A 17208-nucleotide genomic window follows, 5' to 3' on the forward strand; every position below is an offset into this window, starting at 1 on the left:
CTGTTCACGAATCTTTAGCTGGTGATACCCTGATCGAAGATCGATCTTGGAAAATACTTTGGCTCTGACTAGCTGATCAAATAAATCATTAATCATCGGTAGAGGGTACTTATTCTTGATGGTCACGTCGTTCAATGAACGATAATCTACAACCATTCTCAGGGTTCCATCCTTCTTCTCTATCAAAAGAACTGGGGCTCCCCAAGGTGACGAACTTGGGCGAATATATCCTTTCTCCAATAATTCCTTGATCTGCTGCTTGATCTCTTCCAAATCATTCGGGGGCATCCGATAAGGTCTCTTGGATATTGGGGCTGTGCCAGGTAATAACTCGATAAAAAATTCTAGGGACAATTGCATTTTTACCCCTAGTTGGTTCCTACCCACGGGTTTTGCCTTACTTTTCGAGCTTGCTCAGTTTTGCCCTTACTTTTTCCGTCGTGGTCCCTCGAATGCCCTTTGACCGTTTGACCAAAACTTTGAAAATTCATAACTAATTCATATGAACTCAGAAAAATGCAAATAAGATATCAAAATGTTCAGGTAAACACTACATTTATGTGCGTATCATTTGCATTCAGGACAAAAGCACCCTTTAAACTACCTTAATGTTATTAACATTATTAAAAATAAAAAGGTATGAACCATATTTTTTCATGAATAAAAATTACATGCAAATGTAGATGATGTTTTCTGAACATCCAGATATCTTATTTGCATTTTTCCGAGTTCGTATCATCTTGTTATGAATGTTCTAACGACTTTGACCATTATTTGGAAACTTCATAACAAATTGATACGAACTCTGAAAAATGCAAATAAGATATCAGGATGTTAAGAAAACATCACCTATATTTGCATGTAATTTTTATTCATGAAAAAATATTTTTTGTACCTTTTTATTTTTAATAATGTTAATAACATTAATTACCTCAGGTAGTTTAAAGGGTGCTTTTTTCCTGAATGCAAATGATATGCACATAAAGGTAATGTTTATCTGAACATTTTGATATCTTATTTGCATTTTTCCGAGTTCATATGAACTAGTTATGAATTTTTAAAGTTTTGGTCAAACGGTCAAAGGGCATTTGAGGGACCTCGGCGGAAAAAGTAAGGGCAAAACTGAGCAAGCTCGAAAAGTAAGGGCAAAACCCGTGGGTAGGAACGAACTAGGGGCAAAAATGCAATTGTCCCAAAATTCTATTTCTCTATCCGGTGGCATTCCTGGTAATTCCTCCGGAAATACATCCGAAAAATCTTGTACTACAGGCACTTCCTCCTGAACCACTCCCATGAGGGAATTCACCTGCTTCTTTATCGGTGTGCGTCTGGATACATACTTGATCCTCTTCTGCTCCGGGGTGGTGAGCAAAATCGTCTTGCGGGCACAGTCGATGTTCCCTTCAAACTTTGTCAACCAGTCCATGCCTAGGATCACGTCCAATCCTTGGGATTCTAAGACTATGAGGTCTACGGGAAAATCATGATTTCAGATGCTGAGGGTTGAATGACAGCCTAAGCCTGCCATCATCTCTCCTCCTGGGGAAGTGACTTGGGCGGGGTTCTAAGGGTCCTAGTGGGCAACCCATACTTTTCCACAACTACCCTTGATATGAATGAATGCGTTGCACCGGAATCAAAGAGTACCAATACTGGACGTGAATTTAATAAAAACTTACCAACCACAGTGTCTGGCTGATCATAGACGTCCTCCGCATCAATGTGATTCACCTGAGCACGAGGAAAAGGGTTGGGCTTCTTTGCTGAGCTCCCATTGCCGTTGCTGTTTCCATTCCTCTGCTTGGCATCCGGACAATCGGTGGCATAGTGTCCTGTCTTCTGGCACTTGAAACATGTGATATGACTCAGATCCTTCTGAGTTGGAGCAGGACAGTGCTGGTTGCCATTGCCTCCATTGGCTGACTTGGGGTTGTTGTCGTGGTTACGATTGTTCCCATTCCCTCCATGGTTATGTCCTCCATGATTATGTCCTCCATGGTTGTGATGGGTATGTCCTCCCGATTATTGGGCATAGCGGGGCTTCTGTTGAGCTCCGGAGTTGTACTTTCCCTGACCATATTTCCGCTTGCGGCTTTCAATCTGCTGCTTCTTGCCTTCAAGTATAGTGGCCTTGTCTACCAGCTCCTGGTAGTTGTTGAAGGTAGCCACCATTAGCTGCATTCCTAGCTCATCATTGAGTCCTTCAAGAAACTTCTCCTGTTTTGCGGCATCTGTGGCCCCATCATCTGGGGCATAGCGAGATAATTTGCTGAACTCATCCACATATTGCCCCATAGTACGGTTCCCCTGGCGTAAGTTGTGGAACTCACGCTTCTTCAGACTCATGGCTCCAGTTGACACATGCGCGGTGCGGAAAGCCCGTTGGAACTGATCCCATGTCATGGTGGCGACTGGATAAGTGGCGGTGTAGTTTTCCCACCAAGAGGCTGCAGGTCCATTCAGTTGATGTGCAGTAAAACGCACCTTCTCAGTATCTGTGCATCCAGCAGTTGTTAGATCCCTTCCGATCTTGCGGAGCCAATCATCGGCTACAATCGGCACGGTGCTACTAGAGAACACCGGCGGATTCAACCTTAGGAACCGGGTCAGGTTATCGACAGGGGGTGGTGGCGGTGGATTGTTGTTGTTGTTGCCTTGGTTTTGGATGAGCATTTGCATTAAGGCATTCTGCTGTTGGATCAGCTGGGTGAGCTCCGGTGGGAAAGTGAAACCGGGGTCACGTCTCGGAGGCATCTGGTGTTATGGAGTGGATGAGAAATTAGAATAGAACAAGGGTCTAATGAGAAAATAGCACTACCCAAATGAATGCACAAACATAATCACACCAATCATTTATTTATTCATCTCAAACAAGGTTCAATCTCGGATTACAAAATCTCACGACTAATCGAAAAAATAATGGCCTAACTGATCGACGAAAATAAAATAACATGGCGGTCGACTAAATGTCTTCATCAAGTATCCTTGCGTCCTCTGGTGCGACGCCTCCTCTTGCGGCTTCCTTCGGTGGAGCTCTCTTCATAATCCTGGTCATTGCTCATGAGAGGTCCATCATCTCCACTCAGGAAAAGGTCTTCTCCCAGATCCATCTTCTCCTCCAGTGTGGCAATATATTTCTTCCGGTCCTCGAGTCTTTCCATAAAATCCTTGACTTCATCCTCATGCTCATAGTGGGCTTCACGTGCTGCATCCTCCAGTTCAATTTCACGAAGATGCAACTTTTGGACCGTCTTCAAGCTCCTGCGCATCTGAATCTCTAGAGCCCTGATGTGAGCCTCCAAGTCTTGGACATATGAGTGAACGGAGTCGTCATCTATGGTGCGGATAATCTCTCCATCTGCAGTCCTGCGAGAAATCATGGTGTGGTCTGATCCAACAAGCTCGGTCCTGTATTCCTCCTGGATGCGTCCAAGTGCACTATGAACTGCTATGTCTCTCCCGAGGATCCAAGTGGGAGCAGTGAACCTGAAGTCAAGGGCACCGAGAGACTTCCGAAAGTCCTCCCTAGTATGTGCACCTTAATCCTATAACGACGGTCTTCTGGAAATGCCATGATAGGGGTCCCGATGATAGATGACAGAGCAATCTTCAATTCCTTGGTGATCTAGACCAGCCTCCTGCCGAAAAGCATTGTCTCATCTGGCTGGCAAAACTCTGGGAGCAGAACTGGGATGAACTTGACGGCCATCTAGAATGTTGAAATTGGAGAGAAGTCAGAAATGAACATGGGAATATTACGGAATGATAAGGACATAAAATAAAATAGTTTCTTCCTATGGCTTTCCGATCCTAGGGGTTACGTCCTACGGTCAGCGTGTGCTCTGATACCATCTCTGTAAGGACCCGACCCAAAATCGGTCAAGTCTTTGTGTAGCTGCACCATCCCAAGATCATGCTGGCACACACAGTACATTGATGAAAAGATTCAAAGTTCAATCACACCTGAATTTATTACACGATTCTCATATCGAGTCTTTATTACATCATAATAAATTCGGCCGAAGGCCAACTCATGAGAAATAAACTAAATAAATCTGCGAAAGCGTAGACGAATAGCGAGTCCATCCGACTCCATAGGGCAATCGCCAAGCGTAGATCGTAGCCTCACTCCTGGTCGGAAAACTCCTCTGCAATGTGAGATGTTGCAGCCGTGTAGGTCAGCATTTAGAATATGCCGGCAAGTCATAGAGAGAACAACAATAATAATGCTAACACTATATGCAATTTGGCCGTGGGGCTCTAAGTTTTATGTTTTTGCGAAAAAGCCAGTTTTTCCCTACATCAAAGGACTTGCTTACAATTACTACAAAATGTTGGTAGTTATTGAGATGGTTTCGCCAACCAATGTCTCAATCCCAATTATTAATTAACCCCTCAATTAATTTATTTGTTCGGTGTTGAGATTTCCGAAATACTCCAGTTTCTAGAGGCTCATTTGTCCGTAACTGGGACACGGCTAATCGATTAGGTTGTTACTCTGCAGAGTCTTGTGCACTTTACCCACAAGAATCGTTCCCTCCTTTATGTCCTCGCACTGCCTGTTGTTTGAATATGGGATGAACGAAACAGGGTCTTCCGTAGAGTTTCTCTGAGCACTGCTGGTACCCATCCATGTCCTACCATTCTTTCACATCTGCTGGCAACGTCCGTCCAGAGTCACGCCTAAGGTCAACCCAGCCAGAGCCCATAATGGCTTGCGGCTGCACAGGTAAGCTTCCGGTCAAGGGGTATCCATCCGTCTCTTCGCGGCTGGGTGAAGCTTGCCGCAAGATGTCATGGCGCTTCTCCATGCATCCCGGCCATCCGCTGGTTTCTCCAGGGTGCCCGTCAACCGTCCTCCACCCAGTAGTGAATTTGAAGTCCATCTTGAGCTTGACGTCATGGGGTTGTCATCATCTTGACTCTCACATCTCCCTTATGAATCTCTCAACCAACCCACATCTACGAGCATATCAAGATAAACTACATCGTCCCGGGCAATAGTAGCAAGGGGAAATTGGGTTCATCCTACCTCATGATACTACTCAAGACATAACTTAAAATTCTCCTACTACATGCATGGTGGGGAGGAATAATTCTAATGCAACAAAATCATAGGTATTGTAAAACATGATCAAATGACTTGCCTGGCTGACGGTCTTCAAACGATAGTGACTCGAGATAGCAAGCTTCGCACTCCGGAAATTCTATCGAGTCAAACAATATCACAAATAAGTATTCCACTAAATAACATAACAACAAGCTAAAGGAAAACACACAAGCACTCAAACCAAAAACCAAAGAAAACTCGAGGAAAACAAAATCAAGGTTTTCATCACTTCAAGCAACAACAAAGAAATAGTTTCAACCTACTAACACTTTTCTTAACAGATCCAAAACAAGGGTTTTGCTAACTAACATAAAGGAAAACAACATATAAACTAGATGCAAAAGGAATCACATCAATATCTATTATAGAACTCCTGTTATACCTAAAACAAAACTAATAAGAAAATAAAATAAAACTTTTTATTTTGCTGCAAATAAATGTTCACCCTCTGTAACTACAGAAACTAATCTAAAATAAATTATAGCAGGTGTAAACTAAAATTCTATCATAACTAGAATAGCAGGAAGCAGCAGCAAGCTAAATAAAACTAGAAGAGCTTGATTTTGACTAAAACTAATTTTAATACAATCTACAAATACCCCAACAATTTCCTACTGCTAGGCTAGGTCAAAACTAAGCAGTGGCAAAAAGAATCACCTAAAAATAATAATCCTAGCTCAATTTATAGCACAAATACTAATCTGAATAAAACTAATATAAAACTATTTTTATAAACTTAAACATGGCCGAATCTATTTTCTACAGAAGCTACAAGAAATTTGTAAACTAACAAAAAGGAATCAACTAAAAATTATAACTAACCTAAAAGATACAGATTTTTCAAAATTGAAACTATTTTGAAGAAAACAGAAACAGAAATAGAAATGAAAACAAACCAATGTGCTAACGGGCCGAAACAATGGCGCTCTAAAACTATCTAACACGCGAGCGATTAATAAACCACTGCGTCCATGGCTAACAGAAATAAACCGATCGACCGGTCTAACTAAACCGCAACTAAATAAACCGATCTAAACCGATCTATATGAAATAAAACCATACCCCTTCGCGGATCTAATCTAAGCCGTAGGTTGCCGATCGAACGGTGGAGTGGGGTCCGGCGGCTTACCGCGGCGGTCGACGGTGAGGTGGGATCGAGCGTTGGTGGCGGGGGTGCTTCGGTGGTCCGGGGTGGCGGCAGCGAGGTCGTGGCGATGCGGCGAAGCGAGGCGGAGGTGGTGGTGGAGTTGTTGGAGCTCGGTGACGACGGAAACGGCCAGGGCGATGACGACAGCTCCCTGGTGAGCTGCAGCTCCGGCGAGCGGCGGTCGAGCTCGGGGTCGTCGCTGCTGTGGGTAAGAGGGAGGCAGACCATGTCAAAACGATGCGCAACGTCGTGGGAAAGCTCAAAGGTGGAAGAGGAAGTCGTGCTGTTGCTCACCGGCGGCGGAGGCGGCGATGTACTGAGGCGGCTGCGGCGAGATCCAAAGGAGGAGGGCGCGAGCTGCGGTGGGTTTTGGGCTAGGGTTTTAGGGGGATTCGGAAGAGGAGGGGCGTAGGAATTTATAGGACATCAACTTGGAGCAGGGGGCGACTCGGGATCGTGATCTTGTGGAATCCGTACGCGGCGGCGGCGTCGAACGCGCTCTGGCGTGGCATAGCGTGGGCGAGGGGTAAAGAGATGAGGTGGGGTCGGCAAGTCGGTGAGAGAGGGAGAGAAGGGTGCGGTCGGGCGACCGGTCGCGAGAGGGTTCGGGTGCGGGCGCGGGTGGGCTGGAGCTGTGGCTCGCTGGGTCGGTTGGCCTGGTCAGCTCGGGGGTTCTTTCTTTCTTTTTTTCTGAATAAGGCAGAGAGAAAAAAAACTAACTAAGAGAAAACTAATATATTTTTATATAAGATATATATATATATCAAAATTCTCAGGGGAATTAATCCTACAACGTGGACATTTTTTCAGAGGCAAAACAGAAACTAAAAGAAACATTTTCTGCAATCTCCAAATAAATTTCAAATTTGAATTCAAACCTTTTGGCAATATTTTCTTCTGACATTTTTGGAGTGTCATGTTAGCTCCTCTCATACTTTTTCTCAAGTATTTGTCAGGGATAACTTTCAATTGCCAAGTTGAATCCAACTCAAACAACAACTCAAATGCCTTTGAAAAAAATATCCAAATGCCACACAATTCAAACAAAATGCATAGATGCTTAACTAATATTTGTAAAACATTCCAAATTGAAAATTTGGGATGTTACAAGAATGCCAGAATAAGAGGGGGATAGCTAGTCCTATCAAAGACTACGCTTCTGGCAGCCTCCATCTTGAAGCATATAGAAGAGAATAGATGGTAAGTTCGCCAAGTAGCATCGTATAGCATAAATCCTACCCGGCGATCCTCCGCTCGTCGCCCTGTGAGAGAGCGATCACCGGGCTATATTTGGCACTTGAAAGGGTGTATTTTAATAAGTATCCAGTTCTAGTTGTCATATGGTCAAGGTACAACTCCGATTCGTCCTTTTACCGAGGGACACGGCTATTCGAATAGATAAACTTCCCTGCAGGGGTGCACAACATAACTCAACACGCTTGATCCCTCTGGCCGAACACACTTTCCTGGGTCATGCCCGGCCTTGGAAGATCAACACGTCACAGCCCTACCTAGGCACAAAAAAGAGGTCAGCATGCCGGTCTAAATCCTATGCACGTAGGGGTCTGGGCCCATTGCACACCTGCACGTTGCGAACGCGGCGGTAAGTAGACCTAGCCTCCCTAATACAAGAGCAGGCATTCCAGTCCAATCCAGCGTGTGCCGCTCAGCCGCTGACGTCAATAAGACTTTGGCTGATACCACAACATCGAGTGCCCATAAGTGCTCCCGCGTAGTTGGTTAGTGCGTATATGCCAGTGGCCAGACTCAGATCAAATACCAAGATCTCGTTAGGCGTGTTATTTTGAAGTAACTGCGGACGCCGACTAGGGCCAGGCCCACCTCTCACCTAGGTGGTCTCAACCTGCCCTGTCGCTCCGCCACAAAGTAACCATCAGGGGGCTGTGGGGAACCCAGGCCCATCATTACCTGGATGGAACCACCTACCCCTTCATCCCCATCTTCGAACAGTAACATAGGTAATGTAAAAGTTTATAGTATATGTACTCGTGATCACCTCCCGAAGTGATCACGGCCTAGTAGTATAGCATGGCAGACGGACAAGAGTGTAAGGCCACTAATGATAAACTAGCAACCTATACTAAGCATTTAGGATTGCAGGTAAAGGTAACAACAGTAGTAGAAAAGACAGACTATGCACCAGAATAGGATTAACGGAAAGTAGTAACATGCTACACTACTCTAATGCAAGCAGTAGAGAGAAAAATAGGCGATATCGGGTTGATCAAGTGGGGGGGAGGCTTGCTTGGTTGCTCTGGCAAGGAGTCGTCGTCGATGTAGTCGATCATAGGGGTAACAACATCGGTCTCGGGGTCTACCAGAAAAAAGTAACAAAGGGGGAACACAATAAATAACAGGGCAATCAAAGCATAACATGGCAATACGCAATGTTAGGGGTGACTAACGTAGTACTAGGTGCTACTGGCGAAGGGGGAAAACATCCGGAAAAGTATTCCCAGTGTTTCGCTTTTTGGGACAGATGAACCAGAGGTGTATGATTGCATGTTCGCTATGCTAGGGATGTGTGTCGGACGAACAAACTGTGTATTCGGATTTGTCTCGTCGTTCTGAGCAACTTTCATGTACAAAGTATTTTCATCCAAGTTACGGTTTAATTCATATGATTTTTCAAAATTTTAAATAGTTTTTAGAATTATTATTAATTTGAAAATAAAGGTCAAAACGCTAAGTGCATCCCACAGAATGTACACAACAATGTACCAAGGGGCTGACAGGTAGTGTCCAGTTGACTGCTCAGTCAGCAGTCAACTGGGACTGTTGGCTGGTCAAAGGGTCCACAGGGACCCACGTGTCATACTCTACTTGTTTAACAATGTTTAAACTAAACTAATTAAGATTAATTAGGAGGGGTGGGCCCATGTTCTCAGTGTCTCCAAAAATTACCTAGTTAATTTAACCTAAGTGCTACAGTGGCGGGCCCACATGTGAGCGGGCCATTAGCTCCTAATTAGCTACCTGACGGGCAGGGGGGCACTTGGCAGTGCCCCAGCCACGTTCAACTGCGGCGGCGCACTGGCGGCAGTGCCAAACACGGCGAAGGGCCACGGGACCTTGTCGAAAACGGGCGGCGGTGATCCAAATCAGGCGCAGTCGGGCTTGTTCGAACGCGGGCTTGATGCTACATCGAATGGTGGTCCTGGGTGACGTTGGGGAGGCCGGAGGTAACCGCAATGATGACGACTGGCGGCAACAGGAAGTGCGGTGGCTGTGTTCGACGGCGTAGCTCGCGTTCGAGCCAGCTAACTAGCAGGGGAACATCAGGGGGCGCCCTGAGCTCATCTGAGCACTCATCCAGCCCGGGGATAGACCAAAACAGCGGGGGGGGGGGGGGGGGGGGGGGGGGTACATGGCGGCGGAAGCAGAGCTCCGGCAATGGGGACAGCAAGTAGCGGAAGCGGATCGAGTGGCAGAGGGAGGGAGGAGGCACGCGGAGCTCACCAAGGAGCTCGTGGAGGGGTCGACGGGGCTGGGGAGGTTCGAGGGCCAGTGGATCGACAACGACCGTGGCGTGCGGCGCCGGTGAAGAAGAGGACGAGGGCGACGGTGTCGAGGGCGCCGACGACGTCGGGGCGGCCCCCTCCCAATCCAGCGGAATCGGGCAGAGGGGCCGAGGGAGAGGGGGGTCGACGAGGAGGAGGTCGAGGATAGCCTGTCCGGCGGGGAGGCGGCGCCGGCGATCGGCGTCGGGGGCCGGCCGTTCCAGATCGAGTGAAACAGGGGGGGAGTGGGGTGCGAGGGGAGTGGGGGAACAAGGGGAGAGTGGGGTGCGGTGCTAGGGTTCGGTGGGAGTGGGGAGGTTAAGCAGGGGGTAGCGGGCCACGCGATTGGCCAGCTAGATGGGCCGGTTGGCCTAGCGGGGTTTCTATTTTTTTGGTCTTTGTTTATTTTCCTTTTTCATTTATTTATTCCTTTTTCATTTATTTTAGTTTCTATTTATTTTATTTTTAATAAAATACAAAAGTGGCACCTAATTTAGTGTTAGAAATTGTGCCTTTGCAACTATTAATTTAGCTCTTCAAAAAAATGGTTTGTAATAGTTTATTCTCTCTAAAAGCATTTAAGTAATTGTTTAGCCCCAGTTTAATTAATTTCTTGCATCTAAACATATGTCATCTCTCGAACATTTTAGTTTTAATTTTTGAAAACATTTGTTGTTTGCCTATATTTTAAATTTGAATTTAAATCGTTTTTTGAACCATCACGAGATTAATAATAGTAATCGCAGTGACGTGGCATCATTAGCAAAGGTTCACTGTAGCTTAATTATCCAGGTGTCACAATTCTCCTGCACTACAAGAAATCTCGTCTCGAGATTTAAGAGATGGAGTAAGGGGGAAATGTCTGGTTACGAAATTCTAACAAATTTTCTCAGTCTTGGTTTGCTCTTGTCGAAGAGGTCGATCCATTACATTGATGTCTTCATTCGTCTATTTCAGGCCATCATGATGAAGACGCCATCTTTTCTTCGGAAGTTCCCTCGTACTTACGAAAAGGTTAAGGGGTATCTTCGGAAGAACTGAGCGCTACAATCTTGCTTATCTGGTAGATAACATCAGGGAAGGTGGCAGAAAGTAACTCCCGAATTGAAACTTAAGAAAATTGCCGAGATCAAGGTAAGAAGGTACCAAGAGAAGTTTCGAGCGAGTAGGCAATCCTTCGATGCCTGAACAAAGTGTGTAAGGGGGTCCAGAGCAACGAGAATAAGTATTGCGTCTGATACCAGAATTGATGATCTCATCGGAAGGTGGCTCGTGAATTACATACAAGGTCACACACGAGGAATAACTTTGGGAACAGGGGGTGTACAAGAGAGTCAAGTTTTGATGCTGTGAAACTGTGGGTTATGGGCCCACCATGTGGGTTAAAAGTAGAAAGGATGCTGACATCTTGCACGGTCATGATAGCAAGGTAGGCCAGAGGGTAGCCTGCCAGTTATGTTGGCAACAACGTTGGTACCAAGGGCGAGGGACGAACAGAACCAGTTTCCTGCTCATAGAACGAGGCAGAGCAATAGGCAAAGTTCTCATCCATCGGTGGCTACCGGAATGCCATCAACAATAGTAACAGGGTCTTACTGACACGGTTGTACACCAAGTTGTTTGCATAAGCAGAAGAATATTACTGCTTGGATCATATAGATCACAAGAAAGGTTAAATAGAACAATGGAAAGGAAAATGTGATTATCAGATTAAACAGAACAATGGAAAGGAAAACGTGTTTAAACACATATTTCAGGGGTATGTCCTTCCCAAGGACAAGCAGAGCATGATATCCATGTCAGGATAGAAAGTAGAGAAACTATTTATAAAAGGGGAGAGGAATTCAATGACATTACCCATACAACGGTGTTTGGATAATTGATAAAGAAAGTTTAGCATTTTGAAGATTGGAGTATCACAGACATGCTTCGATATAGCATTGACATGGTCTTCAAGCAAGGTCAAACTATGGATACACAAAGGATACATCAGGAACAACTTATAGAGTAAGTCTTACAATTTCCTCATGGAAGAATGGTAACCTTGCAAAAAGGAAGAACTATAACAATAGGTCCCCCGACCAGGTGTGCTAGGCATGACATCACCTTACCGGGCTATATAAAGACCAATGTTATGACTCTTGGAAGAAGCTCCAACTATCATATCTGACCGAGATTCAGATCTGATTGGTGTCAGGATACCTCAGACTCAGTATGCCTGAGAAGAAAAGGTACAACACAAATTGATGAGTTGACATTGTAAGATTCTCAAGAAATGAAGTATGGAAGCAATTCCTGAAACAAGAGTTCATCATTAAACCAAGGAGAGGATGAGGAGGCGGCTGATGGACTCGGTGACAACTCACTGAGATTTCCAAAAAGATGGATTTCCATAATTAAGTGAACATGGTGATAATCTTGTACATACTGAAGTATATAATGAAGTATGTTCGAGGAGAACATCCATGAGCAAACAATGATCGAAACATGCACTTTGGAAAGATGGACTAAGTAGCACAATCGATGTTAGAATGGTGATTCAAATACCAATAGACTAAGAATGAAACTATCGACCATTAACTTCAAAGCAATAGGGTTGCTAGAAGTTTTGAAATTACACCTCACCATCCATGTGTCGGTATTCCGGTTGGAAACAACACGGGGACCAAGAAAGAATGGTGATGGGGAGAAGTATCACTGTACCAAGAATTCTTAAGAGGTGGAGCAATCCTCACAACATCATTGACATAAAAGACAGTAATACTTCAAGGTAGAACATAATACAAGCTGGATACCAAGTTGCGTCCATAACATGAACAAGTTTGTGATGAAAGGAAGGTAAGAATGTTGTCGATGGTAACACAGATCATCGAGGGGCAACCATGGGATTTCCCATCGGGAACACGATTGATATCCCGGAAGAGCTTAGATTGTTGATGATGATCACGACAAAATTGTCGAGAGATTTCATGAAGATGTAATCGATCGACGATAACATCTAGTCAAAGGAATGATAAAGCAAATGTTATTGGAACCATGGGTATGACACAAACTCAAAATCAAGCTTGTTGTTCAAGGAGAAATGATATGACGAGGAAGAGCGACGTAAGCTTAGCTCATTGTCAAAGGTTGTGCTCCGGGAATAAGGACGAGGTAGCACAGTTAAAATCAGCACGATAATGATATAGCCAATAAGACTAGGAATGTCGTGATCGGGTACAAACTCGTAAGTAAAGAAGATTACTAAGAGTTGTTTAATCACGGTGCGGACTCGATTCAGTTGTTGATGTCCTCGAGTGACTAACCACTCAGAATCCAGGAAAATTTGGAATTGGTGGAAATTAGTACTTGATGAAGGCTCATAATTAAGCAACTTGATTATGGGATATTATCAAAATTCCAGAGGGTAATACTCGAAAGTAGGGCAGAATAAAGGTTAGATAGGTGTATTGATTTACGAAAGACAAGTACTTTAACTTGTCCAAGAAATGGAATCAAGGAGAAAATATGGTCGGAAGCACGGTTGCAGAGGACCAATTCCCATATATAAGATGAACTTATACCAAAGAGGGTTTAAGAGAAGCTTCCATGATAAGATCAGCATCGTGTCCATGGGCATGAACGCAAGGTTCAAGGTCGACTCCCATTTCTCCAATACACAACTTCTCATTTACTGCTCTCAGTTAAGAATGTTTAGAGTTTGAAAGTTTAATTGGCGGAATACCAGAATGTTATGACCCATGAAGACTTTTGGGTTCACACAAATTAAGGAAGGTATAGGTTCAACCCATCGGGTCATCTTAGAAACATATACCACAACTCCAGGAGTAATTCATACAAGCTTGAAAGCAGAGCATGGTTGAGAAAGTTGAGGATACAAACCAAAGGCATTATGTATCATGGAATAACTCACAACGTGATTGAATATGAAGGAAGCTGTCGAATAAAATCCAACAAGGATCCGGTGGTCCTCAAGGGATCTGATGTGAGCATCGGTACTCAACCAGAGGAAGAAAGAATGCAAGAAGATCTGATTATAGAAACAACTAACTAATTTAAAGCCCAAATGCAAGGGAATTATGACTTCCAAATCAAGGGATCAGAAGCTAACACTCTGATTAAGGATGGATAAGTTGAGTAGGCTTAGGGGTATAATCGATGGCAATTTGATTGGTCAAGATTTAGCTCATGTTTAAAATGGCGTCTGAGCCGGAAGGATAATCCTAGGATTCGACTCATGGTTGTGAACATTCGCAAGTTATTGAATCAATGGACTCAAAATGATAGCGACAAAGGATGCCAATAAGATTACTATACTTATAGGATTAACCATAATGCAAGCAAGCAAGAATTTCAAGAACAACATGCTGTTGAGTATTTTCGAAATATCAAATGGTATTTTGAAGACTTTGGTGAAACGCATGAAGAACTGGGGAGAAACAAATCCTCAGGGTGTGTGTGTGAGAGGATTAATTTGTAGGTGTATGTAGGTGAAAAGGAACTACAAGGCAGTAAGCTCCAAGGATTCTCGGAACAACGGAGAGCAGTTCAGGGCATCTTGTAAGAATGGCAGGTGTATGCAGTTATCCATAAGGATATAACAGTGGTAGGGAATTTTCAAAGGCGGTGGGCGCAAGTGTCTCGGAAGAACATCGTAGAGTATTTTCGAAACCTACTGGCGCAGTAGGCAATCATCTGTAATAAGAGGCTCTTTGGGAGGAAGTAGTTACGAGAACATAGAGTTAGAGTTTGTAAAATCATTTAACCCGAATAGAAGAGAGATCAGAGTCCTAGAGTAAAGACGAGGAATAAAAGATCCTAATACCACCCGATGGCGACGTGGGCCCATGGGCCGCACAACCATGTTAGTAAAACAGTTTTCATCGACTAGACTCAACTTCAGCCAAAGAGTGTGGAAGGGGGATTCCTAGAGGCAGTCGGCTCTGATACCAACTTGTGATGCCCCCGATTTGACCGTACACTAATCATGCACGCAAACGTGTACGGTTAAGATCAGGAACTCACGGGTAGATATCACAACACAACTCTAGACACAAATTAAAATAATACAAGCTTTATATTACAAGCCAGGGGCCTCGAGGGCTCGAATACATAAGCTCGAATACACAAGAGTCAGCGGAAGCAACAATATCTGAGTACAGACATAAGTTAAACAAGTCTGCCTTAAGAAGGCTAGCACAAAAGCAACAACGATCGAAAAGGCAAGGCCTCCTGCTCGGGACCTCCTAACAACTCCTCGAAGTCGAACTCCATGTAGAATCATTCTCGGGATCCTCTGGCTCCTGGAATCCATCATATGATCGCAATAACTGGGAAAAGGGGCAAAAGAAGTAGGAAAGCAGCAGTGAGTACTCATCCAAAGTACTCGCAAGCAAGGATCTACACTACGTATGCATTGGTATCAATGAAATGGGTAGTATCTGTGGACTGAATTGCCGAATGCCAGAATAAGAGGGGGGTAGCTAGTCATATCGAAGACTACGCTTCTGGCAGCCTCCATCTTGAAGCATATAAAAGAGAGTAGATGGTAAGTTCGCCAAGTAGCATCGTATAGCATAAATCCTACACGGCGATCCTCCGCTCGTTGCCCTGTGAGAGAGCGATCACCGGGTTGTATCTGGCACTTGAAAGGGTGTATTTTATTAAGTATGTTGTCGGGGCTCAGGAACGACACCTATGGGATCATAGGGAATCCCTACTACGGTTGCTGGGGCACGGGGCTGTAAAAAGAGCAGGTTTAGAAGATCAACGCGCGGGGGGGGGGGGAGTTTATCCAGGTTCGGGCCGCAAATTGTGCGTAATACCCTTCTCCTGCTGGTTTGTGTTTATCTGGTGTTCTTGGACTAGCTACAGAGCGTGTAGGATCCGAAAAGTCCGAATCCTCTCACAGTACGCCGCAGGCCTCCTTTTATAGTCAAAGGGGCTACCACAGTGGCACATAGGAGGTGGAAAGTTGTACAATAGTCGAGTTTATTGCCTGACATCACGGGACAAAATGCGTTAAATGCGCTACTTAGGTGCCCTCTTGCTTTATCTGGGACGGCAATGAAGCCCGTCCCATCCGTCGCCGCTTTGCCTTGCTCCGACACACGTCTAGGCCAACGAGGCATGCAGCGCCATGTAGGCTGGCAGGCTGCTGAGATGGCGTGGTGGCAGGGTCTTCACGAAGATCTGCATGCCACCACGTAGGTGCTTGACTAGTTGGCTTAGGAGCCACGTACTACCACGTGGGTTCCTGCTTAGTTGGTGGGTCGGCCACTGAGCTGGGGTGGCGATGGGGCAGCAAGGCCTTGCCGTGATCTTGCTGATCTTCCCGGCAAGGGTCTTGCCGGGGCCTTGTGCGCACCCTTGGCAGGAGCCTTGCCGGGGCCTCGTGGGCATCCTCGGCAAGGAGCCTTGTCGGGGCCTCGTGGGCATCCTCGACAAGGAGCCTTGCTGTTGTGTTGTTTCTTCGTTCCTATCTAGGCCTCGTAGGCCCTTTGTCTTCACAAAGGTCTGCATGCCACCATGGAGGCACCTCCTGAGCCTTGGTTCCGATGTGGTTGATGGCGTCGGGACTCTTAGACTCAAGGGTGGCGGCCTTGTTGGTGTTGGGCAAGTCGCCCCGGCAAGGCTCTTCCCGGGACCGTGAAGGCCACCCTGCTACCTCTAGAGCACTTGCGTTGGTTTTCCCTTGAAGAGGAAAGGGTGACGTAGCAGAGTAGCATAAGTATTTCCTCAGTTTTTGAGAACCAAGGTATCAATCCAGTAGGAGGCCACGTACGAGTCCCTCGTACCTACACAAACAAATAAATCCTCGCAACCAACGCGATAAGGGGTTGTCAATCCTTACACGGTCACTTACGAGAGTGAGATCTGATAGATATGATAAGATAATATTTTTGGTATTTTTATGATAAAGATGCAAAGTAAAATAAAATGCAATAAAAATAACTAAGTATTGGAAGATTAATATGATGGAAGATAGACCCAGGGGCCATAGGTTTCACTAGTGGCTTCTCTCGAGAGCATAAGTATTCACGGCGGGTAAACAAATTACTGTTGAGAAATTGACAGAATTGAGCATAGTTATGAGAATATCTAGGTATGATCATGTATATAGGCATCGTGTCCGAAACAAGTAGACCGACTCCTGCCTGCATCTACTACTATTACTCCACACACCGCTATCCAGCATGCATCTAGAGTATTAAGTTCAAGAGAACAGAGTAACGCTTTAAGCAACATGACATGATGTAGAGGGATAAACTCATGCAATATGAAATAAACCCCATCTTGTTATCCTCGATGGCAACAATACAATACGTGCCTTACTGCCCGTACTGTCACTGGGAAAGGACACCGCAAGATTGAACCCAAAGCTAAGCACTTCTCCCATTGCAAGAAAGATCAATCTAGTATGCCAAACC

General features: G+C 45.1%; 1 protein-coding gene and 1 long non-coding RNA gene across 2 annotated transcripts; both read right to left on the reverse strand.

Moving 5' to 3' along the window:
* Positions 1 to 2022: 2022 nt before the first annotated feature.
* On the reverse strand, positions 2023 to 2679 carry LOC147970469 (uncharacterized). The gene has a single exon (XM_087523454.1). It carries the CDS (start codon positions 2677 to 2679, stop codon positions 2023 to 2025), a length of 657 nt encoding a protein of 218 aa, XP_087379580.1.
* A 130-nt stretch (positions 2680 to 2809) lies between these two features.
* Positions 2810 to 10046, reverse strand: LOC147970470 (uncharacterized). The gene is made up of 3 exons (XR_015604037.1): positions 9738 to 10046; positions 5148 to 5207; positions 2810 to 4148 (listed from the first exon to the last, which is right to left on the reverse strand). It is a non-coding gene; the product is annotated as an uncharacterized LOC147970470 (long non-coding RNA).
* Positions 10047 to 17208: the final 7162 nt, after the last annotated feature.

Source organism: Triticum urartu, chromosome 5A (assembly GCF_056163025.1).
Source record: "Triticum urartu cultivar PI428250 chromosome 5A, HENAU_Tu73, whole genome shotgun sequence".
NCBI lineage: Eukaryota > Viridiplantae > Streptophyta > Magnoliopsida > Poales > Poaceae > Triticum > Triticum urartu.